Raw genomic sequence first — 22,684 nt, forward strand, 5'->3', positions numbered from 1 at the left:
GGCACCAGAAGGACTTTGGCAGTCGCTTGGTGGGGAGGGGCAGGATAAAAAGAGGGAGAGCCCTGGGATGAGAGTCCTACTTAATTCAAACCCTACTCTTCACCAGTAAATTTAAAATAGTTGACCCCTAAAATAGCTCAGGTATGAACTAAATCTATGCATGAAGTGATCTCAATCTGAAGTCATTCTCATAAATATTTCTTGAATAACTAGCCTCTATATCTCCTTCACTGTTTTTAAGAAAGTGGGAAATCCCTTTTGGAGACCAGATAGCTGATAGAGATGTGATCTGAATTTTTCACTAAGTGGATGTTAAGAGACAATACATTTTAAAAAAGTAGTAGTAGTTCCATATGTTATGATAAAAATTAATTTAATTTATTTGGGAAAAAATACCATCTTCCTTGCTTGACAAGGGTAAATCCCCACCACAGTGGAGTTTGGTTGTTAAAATGAGTGACCACTGCTGTAGTATAATGTCCACATGTCATGTGTGTACAATCAACAATTAGCACAAGTAACAAGGTGTCCAAATGACTGTTTCCAGTTTATCCCACAGACTTTGCCGATAGTTTCATATCATGCTGAGAAGAAGACCACAGGAAAATAAGCCAAGAAATGTCCACTGCAAGAGGTCTTTTTGTTGATTTAAGTGTAATCTTTACATGGCTTAACAGTTCTCCAGCTTCGAGTGCCTAAATTGTTATTGCAACCAATTTCAGTTTTGTGCAGACCATGAATTAACAAATGTCTTCTAACCCAAGAATCACTTTTAAGACAAACCCGTATTTGATGATAAACTCATATCTTCAAATGCATGGCTTTAAACACCATTGTTTTGCACACTCTGAAATGTGATTTTTTTCCATCCCAACATTGTGATGTCATAAATTAAAAGACTAATACAGAATTTCACCATCACTGCTCTATTATACTAATGCCCAATAGTTGACTGTGGTCTATTCTTCATCATCCAAGTTTATAAAAAAGGAATTTTGAAACTTCAGTTCTATTCAGCCAGCTCATAGCCAGTGCTCTTTCCCACTCCGCAATCAGTAATTTTGGAAGTGCTGGTCCAAGCCATTTGGGATCCCTCTTCATTGTCACTTGATACGGAGACCTGAAACTTGATTATCTTCAGCAGGAGGAGTTTAGTTAATAAGCGTCAAGTGGTCATCACTTCCATTCCTGTAATAGAAAGGAGGACAAGGAAAGAGAAAAGAGAACAATGGCTTAAAAATCTTTGAGATGGAACAGGAATACATACTCTATCATGTAGGCTTACATAGGTTATTGACATGCTGAGTGTGACAGTTAAGAGGAAGAAAACTTAAGAAGGACAATTTACATTATTTGGGGTTTGACTAGATGCTTTTGGCAATTTTGAGGAGCTGTCTACCCTCCATCTCCCTTTGACAAAGCTTCTCAATGGCTAGAACCGCAGATTTTCCTCCTTGTGGTAGAGAAGGAGAAAGGTTAACTCTGCATCTGCTCAACCAAGCACATCTCTCCCAAGAACCAGATCACATTAGAACTAGAAGAGGTTGCAGAGGCGACCTGTTCCACTCTGATGACACTGGAGGAACCAAGAGGTTTAGGAAAGGTCACGGGACACATTCAGTAACTGGCAGGGTCCAAAACGAAAACCCAGGTGCTCTGAGCATCAGGCTAGGGGCTTGGTCAACTATTCAAGGGAGAATCAGTCTGTGGGAGATGGAATCTGTGGTGGTTGCTAGACTGCTTGGTTGAAAAAGAGCAACCCGGCCACGCTCCAGAGGAGGTGGAGCTGTGATAGCTGGGTTGTATGTCATGGGCACTGGAGAGGGGCCCAGACACCAAGTCTTATGATGCCCTTATTCCCCAGGTTCCCTCAGTGAGGTCTGTCTCCAATATGTACTCTCCATTCATAGCCTTCCTCAATTTTATTCCATTCTTAGGTTTCCAGCTGTTAAACACATCCAGGTGTATTTAATTTTTGGTGATTTCAAAGCCATCACTTGTTCCAAGGCCCCAGTACAACCCATTTCCTTCATCAGGCCCTATGACCCTCACTGACTCTCTGCAGGGTCCATCCAGACTGCCCTAGGTTCCAGGCTTTGATCTGATTATTCAGCTAAAACTGATCTAGCTGACTTCACCCATGACCACCTTCAGCCACTTCTGTTTTTATTTTTGATATCCTCTTTTTTCAAAACTTTCAGCATCTTAGTTCTTCACCTGATTTCCTTTGGTGGACTCTTCTGTTCCCTTTAATCCTTTCATTCCTCACGATGGGCAGACCTGCCTCCGCACCAGGCACCCTCTCTACAACCCTTAGCATGTCTCAGGGAAGACTGTCTGCTGATGTTGTTCTGTTCTTCTCACCACTCAGGTCCAATCTTATCACTCAGTCTTCCAAGTTCACTCCTTAAATCTTTCACTCATTCCATATGGCTGCAAAGAAATCATTTAACAACCTCCCGAGGCTTTTTGTGGTATAAACTGAGGCCCAAAAATCAAACACCAAAACCTATCCATTACTTTCTAGAATTCACAACTACATTCTCAAATGCTTTTTTTTTTTTTTCTTTACAGTTAACTACATATTAGAAAAGCAACTTTGAGAGACTTTCCTTATAATACAAGGTGCCTCCTAGGAGGCAGCTGCCTATTAAGAAAAGTAATTTCCCTTTATCCTTGCTTCCATGGCAACACTTTAATGCTCTGAGAGGATAAACTGTGATTGTAAAAACTTAACTCTTCTCAGAAGACCTCATTTCATATTTACCAGACATTCTTTGGAAATGCTCCAACATACCATTTCAAATCCCAAGTTGCAGTATGAATTGATTAACAGAAAATACATCCTGTGATTTTAAGTAGCAATTATGTTCTCCCATCTTCCTTCAGGAATCTGGTTTAGAGAATCATTCTCAAAACACATGAGTAGGGGGTACTTGCAGTTAACAACCCCTACTCCTGACTTCAGACGAAAACAAACATGGGCATAATTAAGAAAATTATCCTCATCTGACCCCCTTTCTAGCCCAAGCCACTATGTGGAGGCTTTGCCACTGAGGTCCAGACTATTTTTGTAAGTGCACTGATGAATGGCGAGCAAAGAGCAGGTGATCAGCTGATTTGTGTTTGCAGCCAAGGACACGTACGGCTTCCTCTCAAGCAGGTTTCCTGCTCTGCTCAAGGAAGGTTATTTGTACTACAGATTGCAAAAAGGGGAGAACACCTTTGACATTCCCAGAGCTCCACCTCAAAAAAGAAGGGCTTTGACCTCTTCCTTTGGCCAGCTCACCCTCTCGACTTCAGGGGCATAGTTCACGCCTTCTCAAAACAGTCTCATAATATTCCCAAGAGATTTCAACCATGTCATGTACCTTTCTACCTTGTTTTATAAGAAACAATTCATTTCTAAAGCCAATTACAGTGGGAGGAAAGCAAGGAGGGATGTATTATTTCCCCCAGTCAGCTGATTCCTGAGTGTAGCATTTGACCTGGGAGGACTCTTTGTTAAGGCAGCAGGGCGTCTCATCCCGGGAGCACGGAGACCCAACTGAACACGGTACTGACCTCCTCAGACAGCAGATGCAGGACAGGAAGGATGATGACTCTTTCTGACACTTCTCTTTGCTGCCACACTCCTTCAGGAATTCCTGAAGATCCGTGGCAGGAAACCCATTCTGTTGGTATTTCTTTAAAAAGTACACAGTGTTGTTACCTTAGTTATAGCGAGAGAAATTGCTTCTTGTCAACAAACCAAATCCATCTCTGCTAAAATAAAACTCTCCCACGTCGCTAGCACAGATCCAAGAACTGATATTAACAATGATCAATCAATCTATCAGTCCCTTGAAAGCCAAGCCAGGGTCACCAAGGCTTGAACAGAGAGCCATGGGAACAGAGAGCCATCCAGAGGAAAACTCCAGAAAGCAAGCCATGGTGGGGCAGGGGAGGGGTGTGTTAATTAAAGGAGTGAAGGAAACAGAAGTCTAAAGTTTTCATGTTAATTGCAAGACCAGGTAAGACCTCCTCTTCCCCACACTGCCCATACAGAGTCTGGCTGGGAAGTAATCCCTATTTCCTCTACTTTTGTAGAAGTTGGTCACTTAGTGAGGTAGAAGGCAGTAGGTCCCTCCAAGCAGACATAAAGACCCTGAGAGACCCCTCCCCTCACGCTTAGTGAGGTCAGGCACCAGGTCACCGAGGCTTGGCGCACTCACGGGGACACGGCCGCGTCAAGGACAGGCTCGCACGGTGAGCAGGGCACTGCTCGTCTCCCTACGGCCAGCCCCGCTGCAGAGCCAACCCCCCATTCCCACAGGAACACGCATCTCCTCACGCACAAAGTGCTCAGAAGTATCTCCAATGGACTGTCTTCTTCTGAGATAGTCTGAGAAGGGTTCAAGAAGAGGACGACACCCCAAGACACGGACACGGCACCCCTGGTTGCTCAGATGCTGGCTCCGAAACAGGATTTTCTGAGCGTGACCATCTGCTGCGGAGACACCACTGCCCCCGAGGCAGCAGAGCTTCCTTCATGCTACAGAAAAGTTAAATGGACCTAGTCTGAAAGGACACACGACCCACCGGGTGGCTTAGGAAGGCAGGAAGCTAAACAGCCACAAAAGCCTTAGCTTTCAAAATTTAAAGGAAACCTGCACCACACGAGCGGCATCTAGTGTACGAGGTATGCCAATATCTGGACACTTGTCAGGATGATGGTCACCCCTTATCACTGAAACTTACTACGCAAAGTCTAAGTTCCGGGACAGGCAGGTACACCTGTCAGTGCCAAGACTGACAGCCCAACTACTTGATTTATCAAACTCAGCCCATCTTTACCCATTTCCTTTCTCTTTCCCACCACACCTCCAAACCAATCCACTGGGCACCAGGGACAATGTCCTAAATGCATATTTAAATTAACCTCCAGCATCTAAAAAGTTTCTTTTCTACAAAACCTCAAAATCTAAGTAAAACTACAGTATTTTAAGTAAGTAAAATATTATAGTATTTTCCCATATTCTGATCTATACAGAATTTGCAATAGTTTTTTGGCAGGAAATAATGATAACTGCTTACCTTAATGGTGTCATAAGAATCTGTAATAATTGCAATGAAAAGGCTGAGAATCATATATATGAAAAGACTGATGAAGGAATATAAATACAGGCGACTGAACAGCCACACCAAGAGGCTCTTCTGCTGGATGTGAGCAAAGGTCGCATACATGTCATCACCGTTGACCAGAGAAAACAAACACTCAGCAACTGTGTTCAGATTTTCAAACTGTGCAGGGGAGACCAAAAGTAGTTTTTGAGACATATTAGCCAAAGAAGCAGAGAAGTATCTAGTTAGCTGGTTTTGTTGAAGATGTTGCTGCCATTGTTATTAACATTCACTTTAGGGAATCTGGAATACCATCCATAGGAAAGCGTTACTCAAAACTTTCCTCCACACTCGCAAAGATCATCTCTTGACGCTTCCCTCAGTTTTTTTCCTTTGCACTTTTTATATATTTGTGGTCATATCATCTAACAATTTTGGATCCAGATTCTTCTTTCTTTTCTATTTAACATAGTCTTATGTTATTCACACTTAGCATTTGTTAGATAATGGAACCACTCCTTGGAAATGTCAAAATTAACTATTTCCCTGTCACTGGACATGCCAAACATGTTTGCTGTTATAAAGAACAATGCAATGCACGTTTCTCAGCATAATGTTTTTTTCGTATTACTGGGTCTAAACAATTAACTTTTTTTTTTTTTGGCTGCATTGGGTCTTCGTTGCTGCACGCAGGCTTTCTCTAGTTGCGGTGCGTGGGCTTCTCATTGTGGTGGCTTCTCTTGTCGAGGTGCACGGGCTCTAGGTACACGGGCTCAGTAGTTGTAGCTCACAGGCTCTAGAGTGCAGGCTCAGTAGTTGTGGCACATGGGCTTAGTTGCTCTGCGGCATTTGGGAATCTTCCCAAACCATGGCTTGAACCCATGTCCCTTGCATTGGCAGGCGGATTCTTAACCACTGCACCACCAGGGAAGTCCCAAAGTGATTAACATTTTTAAAGCTACAATTTGCCAAACTGCTTTCTGAAAGAACTGCAGACCACCAGAAAAGGTGGAAGGGCCAGAGACAGAGGCTCAAGAAAACTGTGCTAGATGAATGGCTTCCCTGTAGCCTTTCCAAGCTCAGGTTCAGGTAATTTTAGAGTCTTAAATACTAAAGACTACCAGAGGTGGGGAAGTGCATTAGGATGAATGATCATGGCTAGTGCCTTCTGAGGGCTCCCCAGCTGACAGTGGACAGGCCACTGCCAAGATACATAATGCCCTGTGGTAGAGTTGGGTGGGACGCCTAAGAAAAGTGACCCTCAGAACTCGGGCCTGAAGGCTGAGGAGCTCACCAGCGAGAGGAGGAAGAGAAGGATTTGCTTGGTGCATATGGGGGAATTGGTGCTGAGCCTAAGGAGTGGCTGGAAAGGTGAGTCTATGCCACGCTGCACAGGGCCCTGTCTGAGCGTCTACACACTTCAGACTAATCCCAGCCTTCCCTGGAAACTAGTGAAAACTTTGACAATAAGAGGGACAGGGAGAGCTTCAAGATGGCGGAAGAGTAAGATGCAGAGATCACCTTCCTCCCAACAGATACATCAGAAATACATCTACATGTGGAACAACTCCTACAGAACACCTACTGAACGCTGGCAGAAGACCTCAGACCTCCCAAAAGGCAAGAAACTCCCCACGTACCTGGGTAAAGCAAAAGAAACAAGAAAAAACAGAGACAAAGAATAGGGACGGGACCTGCACCAGTGGGAGGGAGCTGTGAAGGAGGAAAGGTTTCCACACACCAGGAAGCCCCTTTGCGGGCGGAGACTGCGGGTGGCAGAGGGGGGAAGCTTCGGAGCCACGGAGGAGAGCGCAGCCACAGGGGTGCGGAGGGCAAAGCGGAGAGATTCCCGCACGGAGGATCGGTGCTGAGCAGCACTCACCAGCCAGAGAGGCTTGTCTGCTCACCCGCCGGGGCGGGTGGGGCTGGGAGCTGAGGCTCGGGCTTCGGTCGGATCCCAGGGAGAGGACTGGGGTTGGCAGCGTGAACACAGCCTGAAGGGGTTAGCGCACCACAGCTAGCCAGGAGGGAGTCCAGGAAAAAGTCTGGAGCTGCCGAAGAGGCAAGAGACTTTTTCTTGCCTCTTTGTTTCCTGGTGCGCAAGGAGAGGGGATTAAGAGCGCCGCCTAAACGAGCTCCAGAGACGGGCGCGAGCCACGGCTATCAGCGCGGACCCCAGAGACGGGCCTGAGACGCTAAGGCTGTTGCTGCCACCGCCAAAAAGCCTGTGTGGAAGCACAGGTCACCATCCACACCTCCCCTCCTGGTAGCCTGTGCAGCCCGCCACTGCCAGGGTCCCGTGATCCAGGGACAACTTCCCTGGGAGAACACACAGCGCGCCTCAGGCTGGTGCAAGGTCACGCTGGCCTCTGCCGCCGCAGGCTCACCCCGCATCCATACCCCTCCCTCCCCCTGGCCTGAGTGAGCCAGAGCCCCCGAAGCAGCTGCTCCTTTAACCCCATCCTGTCTGAGCGAAGAACAGACGCCCTCAGGCGACCTACACGCAGAGGCGGGTCCAAATCCAAAGCTGAACCCACAGGAGCTGTGTGAACAAAGAAGAGAAAGGGAAATCTCTCCCAGCAGCCTCAGGAGCAGTGGATTAAATCTCCACAATCAACTTGATGTACCTGCATCTGTGGAATACCTGAATAGACAAGGAGTCATCCCAAATTGGGGAGGTGGACTTTGGGAGCAATGAAATATATATTTTTCCCCCTTTTTCTCTTTTTGTGAGGGTGTATGTTTATGCTTCTGTGTGTGATTTTGTCTGTATAGCTTTGCTTTTACCATTTGTCTGAGGGTTCTGTCTGTCCAGTTTTTTTGTTTGTTTGTTTGTTTTTTCTTTTATTACTTAAAAAAATTTTTTTCTTAAAAATTATTTTTTATTTTTTATTTTAATAACTTTATTTTATTTTATTTTACTTTATTTTATTTTATCTTCTTCTTTCTTTCTTTTTTTCCTCCCTTTTACTCTGAGACGTGTGGAGGACAGGCTCTTGGTGCTCCAGCCAGGCGTCAGGGTTGTGCCACAAAGGTGGGAGAGCCAAGTTCAGGAGACTGGTCCACAAGAGACTTCCCAGCTCCACATAATATCAAATGGCGAAAGTCTCCCAGAGATCTCCATCTCAACAACAAGACCCAGCTCCACTCAACGACCAGCAAGCTACAGTGCTGGACACCCTATGCGAAACAACTAGCAAGACAGGAACAAAAACCCATCCATTAGCACAGAGGCTGTCTAAAATCATAATAAGGCCACAGACACCCCAAAACACACCACCAGACATGGACCTGCCCAACAGAAAAACAAAATCCAGCCTCATCCACCAGAACACAGGCACGAGTCGCCTCCACCAGGAAGCCTACACAACCCACTAAATCAACCTTAGCCACTGGGGACAGACACCAAAAACAAGGGGAACTATAAACCTGCAGCCTGCGAAAAGGAGACACAGTAAGTTAACCAAAATGAGAAGGCAGAGAAACACACTGCACATGAAGGAGCAAGATAAAAACCCACCAGACCTAACAAATGAAGAGGAAATAGGCAGTCTACCTGAAAAAGAATTCAGAATAATGATAGTAAAGATGATCCAAAATCTTGGAAGCAGAATGGAGAAAATACAAGAAAAGTTTAACAAGGACCTAGAAGAATAAAGAGCAAACAAACAGGGATGAACAACACAATAAATGAAATTAAAAATTCTCTAGAAGGGATCAATAGCAGAATAACTGAGGCAGAAGAACGGATAACTGACCTGGAAGATAAAATAGTGGAAATAACTACTGCAGAGCAGAATAAAGAAAAAAGAATGAAAAGAATTGAGGACAGTCTCAGAGACCTCTGGGACAACATTAAATGCACCAACATTCGAATTATAGGGGTCCCAGGTGAAGAAGAGAAAAAGAAAGGGACTGAGAAAATATTTGAAGAGATTATAGTGGAAAACTTCCCTAATATGGGAAAGGAAATAGTTAATCAAGTCCAGGAAGAACAGAGAGTCCCATATAGGATAAATCCAAGGAGAAACACGTCAAGAGACATATTAATCAAACTATCAAAAATTAAATACAAAGAACAAATATTAAAAGCAGCAAAGGAAAAATAACAAATAACACATAAGGGAATCCCCATAAGGTTAACAGCTGATCTTTCAGCAGAAACTCTGCAAGCCAGAAAGGAGTGGCAGGACATATTTAAAGTGATGAAGGAGAAAAGCCTACAACCAAGATTACTCTACCCAGCAAGGATCTCATTCAGATTTGATGAAGAAATTAAAACCTTTACAGACAAGCAAAAGTTAAGAGAATTCAGCACCACCAAACCAGCTTTACAACAAATGCTAAAGGAACTTCTCTAGTCAGGAGACACAAGAGAAGGAAAAGACCTACAATAATAAACCCAAAACAATTAAGAAAATGGTAACAGGAACATATATATCAATAATTACCTTAAATGTAAATGGATTAAATGCTCCGACAAAAAGACATAGATTGGCTGAATGGATACAAAAACAAGATCCGTATATATGCAGTCTACAAGAGACCCACTTCAGACCTAGGGACACACACAGACTGAAAGTGAGGGGATGGAAAAAGATATTCCATGCAAATGGAAATCAAAAGAAAGCTGGAGTAGCAATTCTCGTATCAGACAAAATAGACTTTAAAACAAAGACTATTACAAGAGACAAAGAAGGACACTACATAATGATCAAGGGATCAATCCAAGAAGAAGATATAACAATGGTAAATACTTATGCACCCAACATAGGAGTACCTCAATACATAAGGCAAATGCTAACAGCCATAAATGGGGAAACCGACAGTAACACAATCATAGTAGGGGATATTAACACTCCACTTTCGCCAATGGACAGATCATTCAAAATGAAAATAAATAAGGAAACACAAGCTTTAAATGATACATTAACAAGATGGACTTAATTGATATTTATAGGACATTCTATCCAAAAACCACAGAATACACATTCTTCTCAAGTGCTCATGGAACATTCTCCAGGATAGATCATATCTTGGGTCACAAATCAGGCCTTGGTAAATTTAAGAAAATTGAACTTGTATCAAGTATCTTTTCCGACCACAACACTATGAGACTAGATATCAATTACAGGAAAAAGATCTGTAAAAAACACAAACACATGGAGCCTAAACAACACACTACATAATAACCAAGAGTTCACTGAAGAAATCAAAGAGGAAATCAAAAAATACCTAGAAACAAATGACAATGAAAACACGACGACCCAAAACCTATGGGATGCAGCAAAAGCAGTTCTAAGAGGGAAGTTTATAGCAATACAATCCCACCTTAAGAAACGAGAAACATCTCAAATAAACAACCTAACCTTACACCTAAAGCAATTAGAGAAAGAAGAACCAAAAAACCCCCAAAGTTAGCAGAAGGAAAGAAATCATAAAGATCCGAGCAGAAATAAATGAAAAAGAAATAAAGGAAATGATAGCAAAGATCAATAAAACTAAAAGCTTGTTCTTTGAGAAGATAAACAAAATTGATAAACCATTAGCCAGACTCATCAAGAAAAAAAGGGAGAGGACTCAAATCAATAGAATTAGAAATGAAAAAGGAGAAGTAACAACTGACACTGCAGAAATACAAAGGATCATGAGAGATTACTACAAGCAACTGTATGCCAATAAAATGGACAACCTGGAAGAAATGGACAAATTTTTAGAAACGCACAACCTTCCGAGACTGAACCAGGAAGAACTAGAAAATATGAACAGACCAATCACAAGCACTGAAATTGAAAGTGTGATTAAAATTCTTCCAACAAACAAAAGCCAAAGACCAGATGGCTTCACAGGCGAATTCTATCAAACATCTAGAGAAGAGCTAACACCGATCCTTCTCAAACTCTTCCAAAATATAGCAGAGGGAGGAACACTCCCAAACTCATTCTACGAGGCCACCATCACTCTGATACCAAAACCAGACAAAGATGTCACAAAGAAAGAAAACTACAGGCCAATATCACTGATGAACATAGACGCAAAAATCCTCAACAAAATACTAGCAAACAAATCAAACAGCACATTAAAAGGATCATACACTATGATCAAGTGGGGTTTATCCCAGGAATGCAAGGATTCTTCAACATACGCAAATCAATCAACGTGAAACACCATATTAACAAATTGAAGGAGAAAAACCATATGATCATCTCAACAGATGCAGAGAAAGCTTTTGACAAAATTCAACACCCATTTATGATAAAAACCCTCCAGAAAGTAGGCATAGAGGGAACTTTTCTCAACATAATAGAGGACATATATGACAAATCCACAGCCAACATCATCCTCAATGGTGAAAAACTGAAACCATTTTCACTAAGATCAGGAACAAGACAAGGTTGCCGACTCTCACCACCATCATTCAACATAGTTTTGGAAGTTTTAGCCACAGCAATCAGAGAAGAAAAATAAATAAAAGGAATCCAAATCGGAAAAGAAGAAGTAAAGCTGTCACTGTTTGCAGATGACATGATACTATACATAAAGAATCCTAAAGATGCTACCAGAAAATTACTAGAGCTAATCAATGAATTTGGTAAAGTAGCAGGATACAAAATTAATGCACAGAAATCTCTGGCATTCCTATACACTAATGATGAAAAATCTGAAAGTGAAATTAAGAAAACACTCCCATTTACCATTGCAACAAAAAGAATAAAATATCTAGGAATAAACCTACCTAAGGAGACAAAAGACCTGTATGCAGAAAATTATAAGACACTGATGAAAGAAATTAAAGATGATACAAATAGATGGAGAGATATACCATGTTCTTGGATTGGAAGAATCAACATTGTGAAAATGACTCTATACCCACAGCAATCTACAGATTCAATGCAATCCCTATCAAACTACCAATGGCATTTTTCACAAAACTTGAACAAGAAATTTCACAATTTGTATGGAAACACTAAAGACCCCGAATAGCCAAAGCAATCTTGAGAAAGAAAAACGGAGCTGGAGGAATCAGGCTCCCTGACTTCAGACTACACTACAAAGCTACAGTAATCAACATAGTATGGTACTGGCACAGAAACAGAAATATAGATCAATGGAACCGGATAGAAAGCCCAGAAATAAACCCACACACATATGGTCACCTTATCTTTGATAAAGGAGGCAAGAATATACAGTGGAGAAAAGACAGCCTTTTCAATAAGTGGTGCTGGGAAAACTGGACAGCTACATGTAAAAGAATGAAATTAGAACACTCCCTAACACCATACACAAAAATAAACTCAAAATGGATTAAAGACCTAAATGTAAGGCCAGACACCAACAAACTCTTAGAGGAAAACATAGGCAGAACACTCTATGACATAAATCACAGCAAGATCCTTTTTGACCCACCTCCTAGAGAAATGGAAATAAAAACAAAAATAAACAAATGGGACCTAATGAAACTTAAAAGCTTTTGCACAGCAAAGGAAACCATAAACAAGACAAAAAGACAACCCTCAGAATGGGAGAAAATATTTGCAAATGAAGCAACTGACCAAGGATTAACCTCCAAAATTTACAAGTAGCTCATACAGCTCAACATTGAAAAAGCAAACAACCCAATCCAAAAATGGGCAGAAGACCTAAACAGACATTTCTCCTAAGAAGATATACAGATTGCCAACAGACACATGAAAGAATGCTCAACATCATTAATCATTAGAGAAATGCAAATCAAAACTACATTGAGATATCATCTCACACCGTTCAGAATAGCCATCATCAAAAAATCTACAAACAATAAATGCTGGAGAGGGTGTGGAGAAAAGGGAACCCTCTTGCACTGTTGGTGGGAATGTAAATTGATACAGCCACTATGGAGAACAGTATGGACGTTCCTTAAAAAACTAAAAATAGAACTACCATACAACTCAGCAATCCCACTACTGGGCATATACCCTGAGAAAACCATAATTCAAAAAAAGTCATGTACCACAATGTTCATTGCAGCTCTATTTACAATTGCCAGGACATGGAAGCAACCTAGGTGTCCATCAACAGATGAATGGATAAAGAAGATGTGGCACATATATACAATGGAATATTACTCAGCCATAAAAAGGAACGAAACTGAGTTATTTATAGTGAGGTGGATGGACCTAGAGACTGTCATACAGAGTGAAGTAAGTCAGAAAGAGAAAAACAAATACCGTATGCTAACACATATATATGGAATCTAAAATAAAAAAAAAAAAAAGGTCATGAAGAACCTAGGGGCAAGATGCGAATAAAGATGTGACTTACTAGAGAATGGACTTGAGGATACGGGGAGGGGGAAGGGTAAGCTGGGACAATGTGAGAGAGTGGCATGGACATATATACACTACCAAATGTAAAATAGATAGCTAGTGGGAAGCAGCCGCATAGCACAGGGAGATCAGCTCGGTGCTTTGTGACCACCTAGAGGGGTGGGATAGGGAGGGTGGGAGGGAGGGAGACGCAAGAGGGAAGAGATATGGGGACATATGTATATGTATAACTGATTCACTTTGTTATAAAGCAGAAACTAACACACCATTGTAAAGCAATTATACTCTAATAAAGATGTTAAAAAAATAATAAAAATAAAAATAAATTCCAGAATAAAAGAAAAAAAAAGAAGAGGGACAGGATCTAATCTGAGTTTCTAAACGGTAACCGTGGCTTGTGAAGATCTCCTAGAATGAGAACAGCCCAGGGGCCTGGATGCCAGTGAGAGTGAGTGCAGGGGGCCAGGACTGCAAGGAATCCAGAGGAAACTGGGGAGAAAGTAAGTCCGGAAGGGGGAAGGGGAGGGACCTCTGCTGGACTCAGTTCTAGACGAGGCAAGTTTGAGGGGCCAGGTAGAAGCGGTGACACGAGGTAGTTAGCTGGAGGCTGACTGAACACCTGACAGCCCTGAGGGGCAGAGCTGAGCAGGGGCTGGTGTGGAATGCCCCCGGAATCCCGCAGCCCCCATCTGGCTTACGCGGTTGACAAACGACTGACACATCGACTGAAAGCAAACAGCAGGTGCTTAAGGAATGAACAGCTCTGGGGTCAGAGGGTTAAACATTAGATGAATGCAAAAAACTTCTATGTAAAGAATGATAATGACTTAATAGGCAAAAGGCAATATAGTTTTCAGAAACGCAGATGCAACAAGTTACTGTAGAGTTGTGAACCAATTCTGTCCTTAGTGGTGGGGGCCTATACATCCATCAAGTCAGTAAGTGTGGCTCTGGGGACAGCCAAGTCCCTCGTGAATGTCTCTGGGACATTTCCAGTTGGCAGTCGTGCTACTAGTTCACATGCAACACAATAAAACCTCCTACCACCTGAACACAGAAAACGTGCTGTCCTTCCAAATTTCCCTATTTCTGTCAGTGATTCCAGTCTCCTACCAAAGAAAAATTACTCCAAAACAATCAAGTGCTTAAAACTGTGTGTCGCTTATATGTGGAATCTAGAATATGACACAAAGGAAACTATCTACGAAACAGACTCATGGACACAGAGAAAAGACTTGTGTTTGCCAAGGGGGAGGGATGGAGTAGGGGGTTTGGGTTAGCAGATGTAAGCTACTATATAGAGAATGGATAAACAACAAGGTCCTACTATATAGCACAGAGAACTATATTCACTATCCTGTGATAAACCATAGTGGAAAATAATATTAAAATTTGAAAAACTCCTAGACAAAATAGAGATCAACAAAATTTGGAGTAACTTTTAGAATGTAAAGTTGTCCATGAATATTAGTGCTTTCACATTTTCCAGGACTTTAAGTAGACTTTGCTTCTTAAGAGTCTATTCATGATATTTTATTTTAATGATGTTTTCATCATGGGGACACACACACACAAATCTGTTAAAAAAAAAAAAGAAAGACATGTAAATCACTGATGTTTCAGATAGCCACATGAAATAAAGTGGGAAAGGTCAACAAGCTGAAAAAAAAAAAAAGAATGTATATATATATATGTATATGTATAAATGAATCACTTTGCTGTACAGCAGAGATTAACGTAATATTGCAAATCAACTATACTTCAATTTAAAAAAAACAAAACTGTGCGTTGAATCCATTTATCTTCCCTGCTCTACAATCCAATAAGGTCTGTCTGTTCCTATGACGCTTCTCTGACCCACTCTTTCTACTCCATAAAAAAAAAAAAAGGACTTCCCTGGTGGCGCAGTGGTTAAGAATCCGCCTGCCAATGCAGGGGACACGGGTTCGAGCCTTGGTCCAAGAAGATCCCACATGCCATGGAGCAATTAAACCCGTGCACCACAACTACTGAGCCTGCGCTCTAGAGCCCACGAGCCACAACTACTGAAGCCCGTGTGCCTAGAGCCCATGCTCCGCAACAAGAGAAGCCACCGCAATGAGAAGCCTGTGCACCACAATGAAGAGTAGCCCCTGCTGGCATGGACTTATACACACTACCAAATGTAAAATAGATAGCTAGTGGGAAGCAGCGGCATAGCACAGGGAGAGAGATCAGCTCGGTGCTTTGTGACCACCTAGAGGGGTGGGATGGTGAGAGTGGGAGGGAGACGCAAGAGGGAGCAGATATGGGGATATATGTATAAGTATAGCTGATTCACTTTGTTATACAGCAGAAACTAACACACCATAGTAAAGCAATTATATTCCAATAAAGATGTTAAAAAAAAAAAGAGTAGCCCTCGCTCGCCGCAACTAGAGAAAGCCTGCACGCAACGAAGACCCAAAACAGCCAAAAATAAATAAATAAATAAATTTATAAAACAAAAAACTGTACGTTGAATCCATTTATCTTCCCTGCTCTACAATCTAATAAGGTCTGTCTGTTCCTATGATGTTTCTCTGACCCACTCTTTCTACTCCACTCTGATGTCAACACTTACATACTTATTACAGAAATCTCCAAGGAAGCTTCTTTACTTCAGCCTCTCAGCTTCCAGTACAAGCTGCAGTAAAATCTAAATTTCAGAGAATATAGCCTTCAGGTCATGTCTCTCGCTTAACAATATTCAAAGTGCGGAGGCAAAGTAGAAATCCAAACCAAGAAGTTTGGCGTAAGGTTCCTCCTTTGTGCGGCCTCATTCCATCCCTTCATGGCAATATTAACATCCTGTGTGTGCCCCCTCTCACAACACCCAGCCATCTTCTCTGTCTTTAAATCATGCAATTTATTCTCTTCATCTGGTATGTTCGTCGTTGTCTGTGTCCGATGAAGCCAGTATTGAAGGGCCATTTCAAAGTCTGCATCAAGACAGACTGCCCTGGCAGCTCTAGTCTGTTCTCTGTGTCAGTAAGAACCACAGAGGAAACTACTGGTTGGTCTTCTAATTGTTCTCTACATGCTTCTCTGTACCCCAACCAGCTAGCAAACACCAGGTCCTACCCTCCCTGCTCCATGGCTGGATGCATGGGGTAAAGCCTGTAACCAAGGGAGAGTACACAAATGTACCCCAAACAAGAATCATGCCCATGGTCTTGCTGCATCAGCAGCAACTCTGAAGAGCAGTACTAACGTCGCTCTCTACAGAGATCTGGAGGGAACATCCATCTGAGCAAATCACTTATTAATATGCAGATAATTTACCAGTAAGACAACCAGTTCCCAGACTAAATAGTCTCCATCCCCACCACTAGCCTTAAGACACTGAAGTTCAAGTTGGTTTCTGTGGACGTCAATTACAACTCTGACAGCACCATTAATAATTCATATTTCTCAGAGTTTCTTTTGGAATCTGGCCAATGCCTTTCTGTAGTGTCAAGAACCCCTACAAGTCTGTGTTTCGGGTTCCAGAATTGCAAGTTGGTGGGCACACAGCAAATTCATCCCTTAGTTTCCTGTGCAGTTACTTAGAATCAGTCTAGACACAAAACCCATCTCAGCATTAATGTTATTCACCTCCCTTTTCTCTGTGCATGTGAGATTTATTTTAACCCACCAAAAAGTTAAACAGAGACTCAATAAGGTAAGTAATCGGTACATACTCTATCATTTTGTCCCACAAGAAGTGGCTGTGAGCCAGTTCCAGTGGCCAAAATCCATACTAGAAATCAGCTTTTAAAATACCCAAGGTGGGGCTTCCCTGGTGGCGCAGTGGTTGAGAATCTGCCTGCCAATGCAGGGGACACGGGTTCGAGCCCTGGTCTGGGAAGATCCCACATGCCACAGAGCAACTGGGCCTGTGAGCCACAATTACTGAGCCTGCGCGTCTGGAGCACGTGCTCCGCAACAAGAGAGGCCGTGACAGTGAGAGGCCCGCGCACCGCGATGAAGAGTGGCCCCCGCTTGCCACAACTAGAGAAAGCCCTTGCACAGAAACGAAGACCCAACACAGCCAAAAATAAATAAATACATAAATTTAAAAATAAAATAAAATAAAATAAAATACCCAAGGTGGAGAACAGTATGGAGATTCCTTAAAAAACTAAAAATAGAGTTACCATATGATCCAGCAATTCCACTACTGGGCATATATCCAGAGAAAACTCTAATTTGAAAAGATACGTGCACTCCAATATTCATAGCAGCTCTATTTACAATAGCCAGGACATGGAAGCAACCTAAGTGCCATCAACAGATGAATGGATAGAGGAGATGTGGTATATATATATATATATATATATATATATATATATATATATATATATATATATATATATATATACAATGAAATATTACTCAGCCATAAAAAAGAATGAAATAATGCCATTTGCAGCAACATGGATGGACCTAGAGATTATCATACTAAGTGAAGTAAGTCAGACAGAGAAAGACAAATATTATATGATATCGCTTATATGTGGAATCTAAAATATGATACAAATGAACTTATTTACAAAACAGAAATAGATTCACAGACACAGAAAACATACTTATGGTTACCAAAGGGGAAAGGCTTGGGGGGAGAAATTAGAAATTTGGAATTAACAGATACACGGTACTATATATAAATCAGATAAACAGTAAGGACCTACTGTATAGCACAGAGAACTATATTCAGTATCTTGTAATAACCTATAATGGAAAAGAATCTGAGAAAGAATATGTGTGTGTGTGTGTGTGTAACTGAATCACTTTGCTATACACCTGAAACATTGTAATCAACTATACTTCAATTAAAAAAATTAGAGATTAAACAAAAATACCCAAGGTAAGGAGAAATAAGGTCCTAATGTGCTTCCGGTCTAGAAGGACTGCATTCAAAGGAAATTGCTTTTTGGTTCTTACAAGCTTGTAAGTCCTTGGAAAGCAGATACTGCTGTGTCTCTGTTTCTGGTTCATTCAGCAAACTTGCTGAGCCCTTACCATGTTCTATGCACCACACTCAACACGGGGAATGCAAAGAACAATAATCCATGGTCCCTGCCCTCCAAGAACCTGGGCTAGAAGAACCCAACAGTGTTTGGTGCACAGTAGACATTTAATGAATATTAAATGAATATCTCCATAAAGAGTCCTCCCAGGTTCTGGAGGAACACAGTGAGAACCCAAGCATTTGTTCCACAAATGATAATTTTGCAGTTGAGCCAAAAAGAACTTTCATTTGAATGAAAACATAACCTGCAATGGCTTATGCCAGAGAACGACATAAAAATTTGCTTCAAGAGCTGGTGCTAAGAACCTCGTGCAGCATTCAGATAAAATGTTTTAAGCAGCTAATAGTTGTTTTGAATAAGGAGGTGCTTGGTTAAAAGGAGAGGCCTTGAAAGCACAAACGTGACACGGGGTGTTGCTGAACTTTTACCGGGGGTATCAGCCAAGTCCAACGATTTTTCAATGCTTTGCCTTCTCATTTGTAAAATGGGGACAATGAACGCAAGACAATGGTTTATTCCTCGGAAAGTCCTCGGGGAAACGTCAAAGCCACCATGAGAGTAATGTTCCTCCTATCCTCATCTTGAATTATTAAACATCAACAGTCTCCACCCTGCCGTGCCCAGACACTTTGCAAGGGCGCTGTGCCAACGCCCATTAGTGCTGGAGTCAACATTGGCGGGACACTTCTTGTATTTTTATACTCTTTCAGTTGAACCATTGAAATCCGATGTCTAACAGGAAAACTCGAAGCTGAAATGTGGGATTCCTGCTGCCATACAAACAGCAGGGTGAAATTCTAGTTTTCTCCATACCTCCTCTTTAGAGTTTTTTGTTTGTTTGTTTCAAGAAAGAGTTAGCTTCCACACCCAAGCTAGCTGTGGTTCTAGAAATTCTAGAAAATGCTCACTATGGTGCTGCTTTTCAAGGCTCCAGGCAATACTGAAGGTCTTCTGATTCAACAGATACTGACTGACAGGCAGAACCTGAAAATTCTGACAATTTGGGTTAATTTGGAGAGAGACGTGCAGGGGCAGTAAACATTTCTAGCTTCAGACTCAAAGAAGAAGTAACACAGAGAAGAAAAGCACATAAGTCCAGATCCAGACTGAAGGTTTTCTCATCCTGCTGACTAGTGCATTCACTGAATTAACTCAACTCTGCATTTCCCCAATATATCAGCCTGGCTAGAGCTGGGAGATAGAAGCCATAAACAGACCCGCTAGACAACCCCAGAGATATAGTGCTTATCTCTCTACTCCTCGGGGGGAGAAGTGAAAGGCTGGCATTAAGTAAGAGACACGAGTCAAGAGGTGAAACGTCCAATATGGCAGCCACCAGCTACAGGTGCCTATGGAGCATGTGATGTGCAGCCGGTCCAAAGTGAGATACGCTGTCAGGATAAAACACACACCACATCTCAAAGACTAAGTACCTAAAAAAAGGAATGTAAAATATCTCGATGTGTTATACTGAATACAGGCTGAAGTAATATTTTAAATATATTGGGTTAAATAAAATATATAATTAAAATCAATTTTAATTTGTTTCTTTAAAAAATCTTTTTAACGTGGCTACTAGAAAATTTAAAAGGATAGACATGGCTCTCATTTGTAGCTCTCGTTATGTTTTTCTTGGATAGTGCTGATCTAGAGTGTCCCAATCTCCCCTGGATTCTTTGAAAGGACAGAACTGAACATATGAAAATGAAGTCAGACTGACAAAGCAGACAACATCATTTTTCACAAGGTAACCTTGATGCACGTTGAAAGAAATAAGACTGATTACTTGGCTTTCCTCTCACGGTTGATCTACTCTTGAGTCAGAATGAATGCTCTCTTGTAATGGTCTGTTTTAGATAATACCAAGAAAAGAAGAAAAGCCCTACAGGGTATTGCTCAAAGCATGTGTATTAGGGTCAGGCAGACCTGGGTGTGCATCCTATCTCTGCCGTTCACTAACTATACAACCTCAGGAAAATTAACATATTAAGATCGCTATTTTCTGTCAAAGGATAATATTTCCCCACAGGGCTACTGGAAGGGTTAACCTAGCAAGGGAGGTAAAGAACATGGGCACCATATCTATCTAGCACACAGCACTTCAGAATGGTTGCTAGTTTAGTGAAATTTAAGCAACATTTTCTGAGCACCGTCCAGAATAATGATGGTGTAGGGAAGACGGAGGGCAGCGGAGACAGGACCACTTGATTCACTGGCCTCGGAGGCTCAGTATTTATGCCGTGTGGCGCAACACTGCCCTCTAGTGGCAACAATGTGGCAAAGCATCCAGACCATAAAGTAAGCAAGGAAGAAAAATGTAAATTTTCCTGGGCACTAAGACAGTTCTCCGGATCAGAGAGATCACATCGAAGAACAATTTTTACTCATGAGTCACCTTTAAAGCAGTGGAATGGAACTGGAAAGCAATACGATTACCAAGATTTACTATTAACCCAGAGATTGGCACTTTGTTGATTATACAGTTTCTCAGATAGGAAAACGGTAATTCTCTTTGGACGTATTAAATGAAACACTTAAAGAGGAGAAAGCCTGGGTGGATGCCAAGTTACTAGGATTTATTTTAGTAGGACGATACCGAACGTTTGAGTTTTGTGGATTGCTCGATTTTTGTGAAGAGTTTGTAAACTAGATTTGACCGTGTTTTGTTCAATGCAACTATCAAGGTCAAAACTTAAGGCCGAGCTGTTATACCAGCATCATTATATTTTTATTTCTCTCCCTGTAGAGCACCTAAGCCAAGATAACAGTACTCTGGGCTATTGACGAGATTAAATGAGAGAGAAGAGAGAAATGCTTAGTACAGCATCAAGTGCTAGCTGCTATTATTTTTATTTTTGTTGTTTCTGTTGTTCCAACTGCCAGAGGCCCATGGAAGAAAAACTGTAAGATGCAATCACTGCTTTTACTTTTTTTGGTTTGAAAACAAGGCCTACCTAATTTCATTTCCTGCTATATCTTTGAATCAAATTTATCATTTTAAAACAAGAACATCTGAACATAACTTTGATGTCCTTGAGATTATGATACTGACTGAAGTCCAGCAAGAGTTTAGAATTCAGATACTGACCTTTATTAAGGCACTAAGAGGACACTGAAATCAAAACCACCTGCAAAGGCAAGATGTGTTATCATTTTAATCATAAACCTAACATGGTCATTCTGGGCAGTGTTTATCCTCCTCCAGTCTCCTCCGTTAATTTGGATGAAAACCTTAATACTTTGAATTAGAAAGACTTTGTAATACTTTTCCTCATTTAATTTTCATTTTTATTATAGTGATCTCACGTCCGAACACTTCTTACTTGGTGACTGGCTGGGTTAATGTGTGACCCCTTAAGCCAGACCTAGACAGCCATGAAACGTGCTCTCTGGTTCCCTGCAGTTCTTGTTTCAATATCCCGAAGCCACTTCAATATCCGGAAAAGGGAAAGAAAAAGAAAACCGATGCAAAGATACATGCTTACTGATGTCCAGGGTATGTGCTGGAGAAAAGTGGGATGAAGGTCAGTGCTGGAAACCCACATTTAAGGGTCTCAAGTGCTTCATGTGCAGAAGGAAGAATTAGGCTACACACCTTGTCATGATATGGTCCTAAGACAATCCAGCCGCAGAAGGTGTAACCCAGATAGATCATACCGGCACACGCGCAGAAGCGAAGAACTTTTGGCAGTGAGGCTTGCATTGTTAAAATGAGCACCTGAAAAAAATCAGCACAATGGGGGGGGGGAATTAAAAAGTAGCTACTAGAGCCCAAAGAAATGGACCTCAACCCCAGTGGTGCCACCCAATAGCCATATCCTTACATTATATGCTTGGAAGTAACCCAAGTATCTGATGACGCCAACCCAGACAAAGAGCGTAGATGTTCCAAGCAAAATGCTGCACAGATCGTAATTTGTGAGATTCTAGGGAATGAGAAAACAGACGTGAGTAAAATATTCTACTCCACTCAGTTTATGAACCTCACTTTAAACTGACTGGAGAAGAATGGACCGCCTGCCTCTCTACAGTGATTCTGAGAGTTTCTAAACTGAAGAAGGAAATAATAGAGAGCACAATTCCAAATGTGTTCCTCATTTCCTTTTAGTATTAAGATTGGTTGAACTGAATTCTTGTTCAAATAATATCCTTAAATAGAAATTGCATTTACCGCTGACCTAGGCACTAAAGCACATAAACTAATGGTGTTTGTTAAATATCACTCAATACCTTTCAGCTACT

At 41.6% G+C, this 22,684-nt stretch overlaps 1 protein-coding gene across 1 annotated transcript in view; it reads right to left on the reverse strand.

Annotated features, from left to right (window-relative positions):
* Positions 1-356: 356 nt before the first annotated feature.
* The window catches only part of MCOLN2 (mucolipin TRP cation channel 2), a 63,632-nt gene continuing 41,304 nt past the window's right edge, over positions 357-22,684 (reverse strand). Inside the window, exons 10-14 of the mRNA XM_059899786.1 lie at positions 22,267-22,368; positions 22,038-22,160; positions 5,077-5,283; positions 3,565-3,686; positions 357-1,188 (exon numbers count right to left, since the gene is read on the reverse strand). Of these exons, the coding sequence (XP_059755769.1) occupies positions 1,152-1,188; positions 3,565-3,686; positions 5,077-5,283; positions 22,038-22,160; positions 22,267-22,368 (591 nt within the window). The 3' untranslated portion in view covers positions 357-1,151. The remainder of the gene's footprint in view (positions 1,189-3,564; positions 3,687-5,076; positions 5,284-22,037; positions 22,161-22,266; positions 22,369-22,684) is intronic.

This window comes from Balaenoptera ricei, chromosome 1 (genome assembly GCF_028023285.1).
Source record: "Balaenoptera ricei isolate mBalRic1 chromosome 1, mBalRic1.hap2, whole genome shotgun sequence".
Taxonomy (NCBI): Eukaryota; Metazoa; Chordata; class Mammalia; order Artiodactyla; family Balaenopteridae; genus Balaenoptera; species Balaenoptera ricei.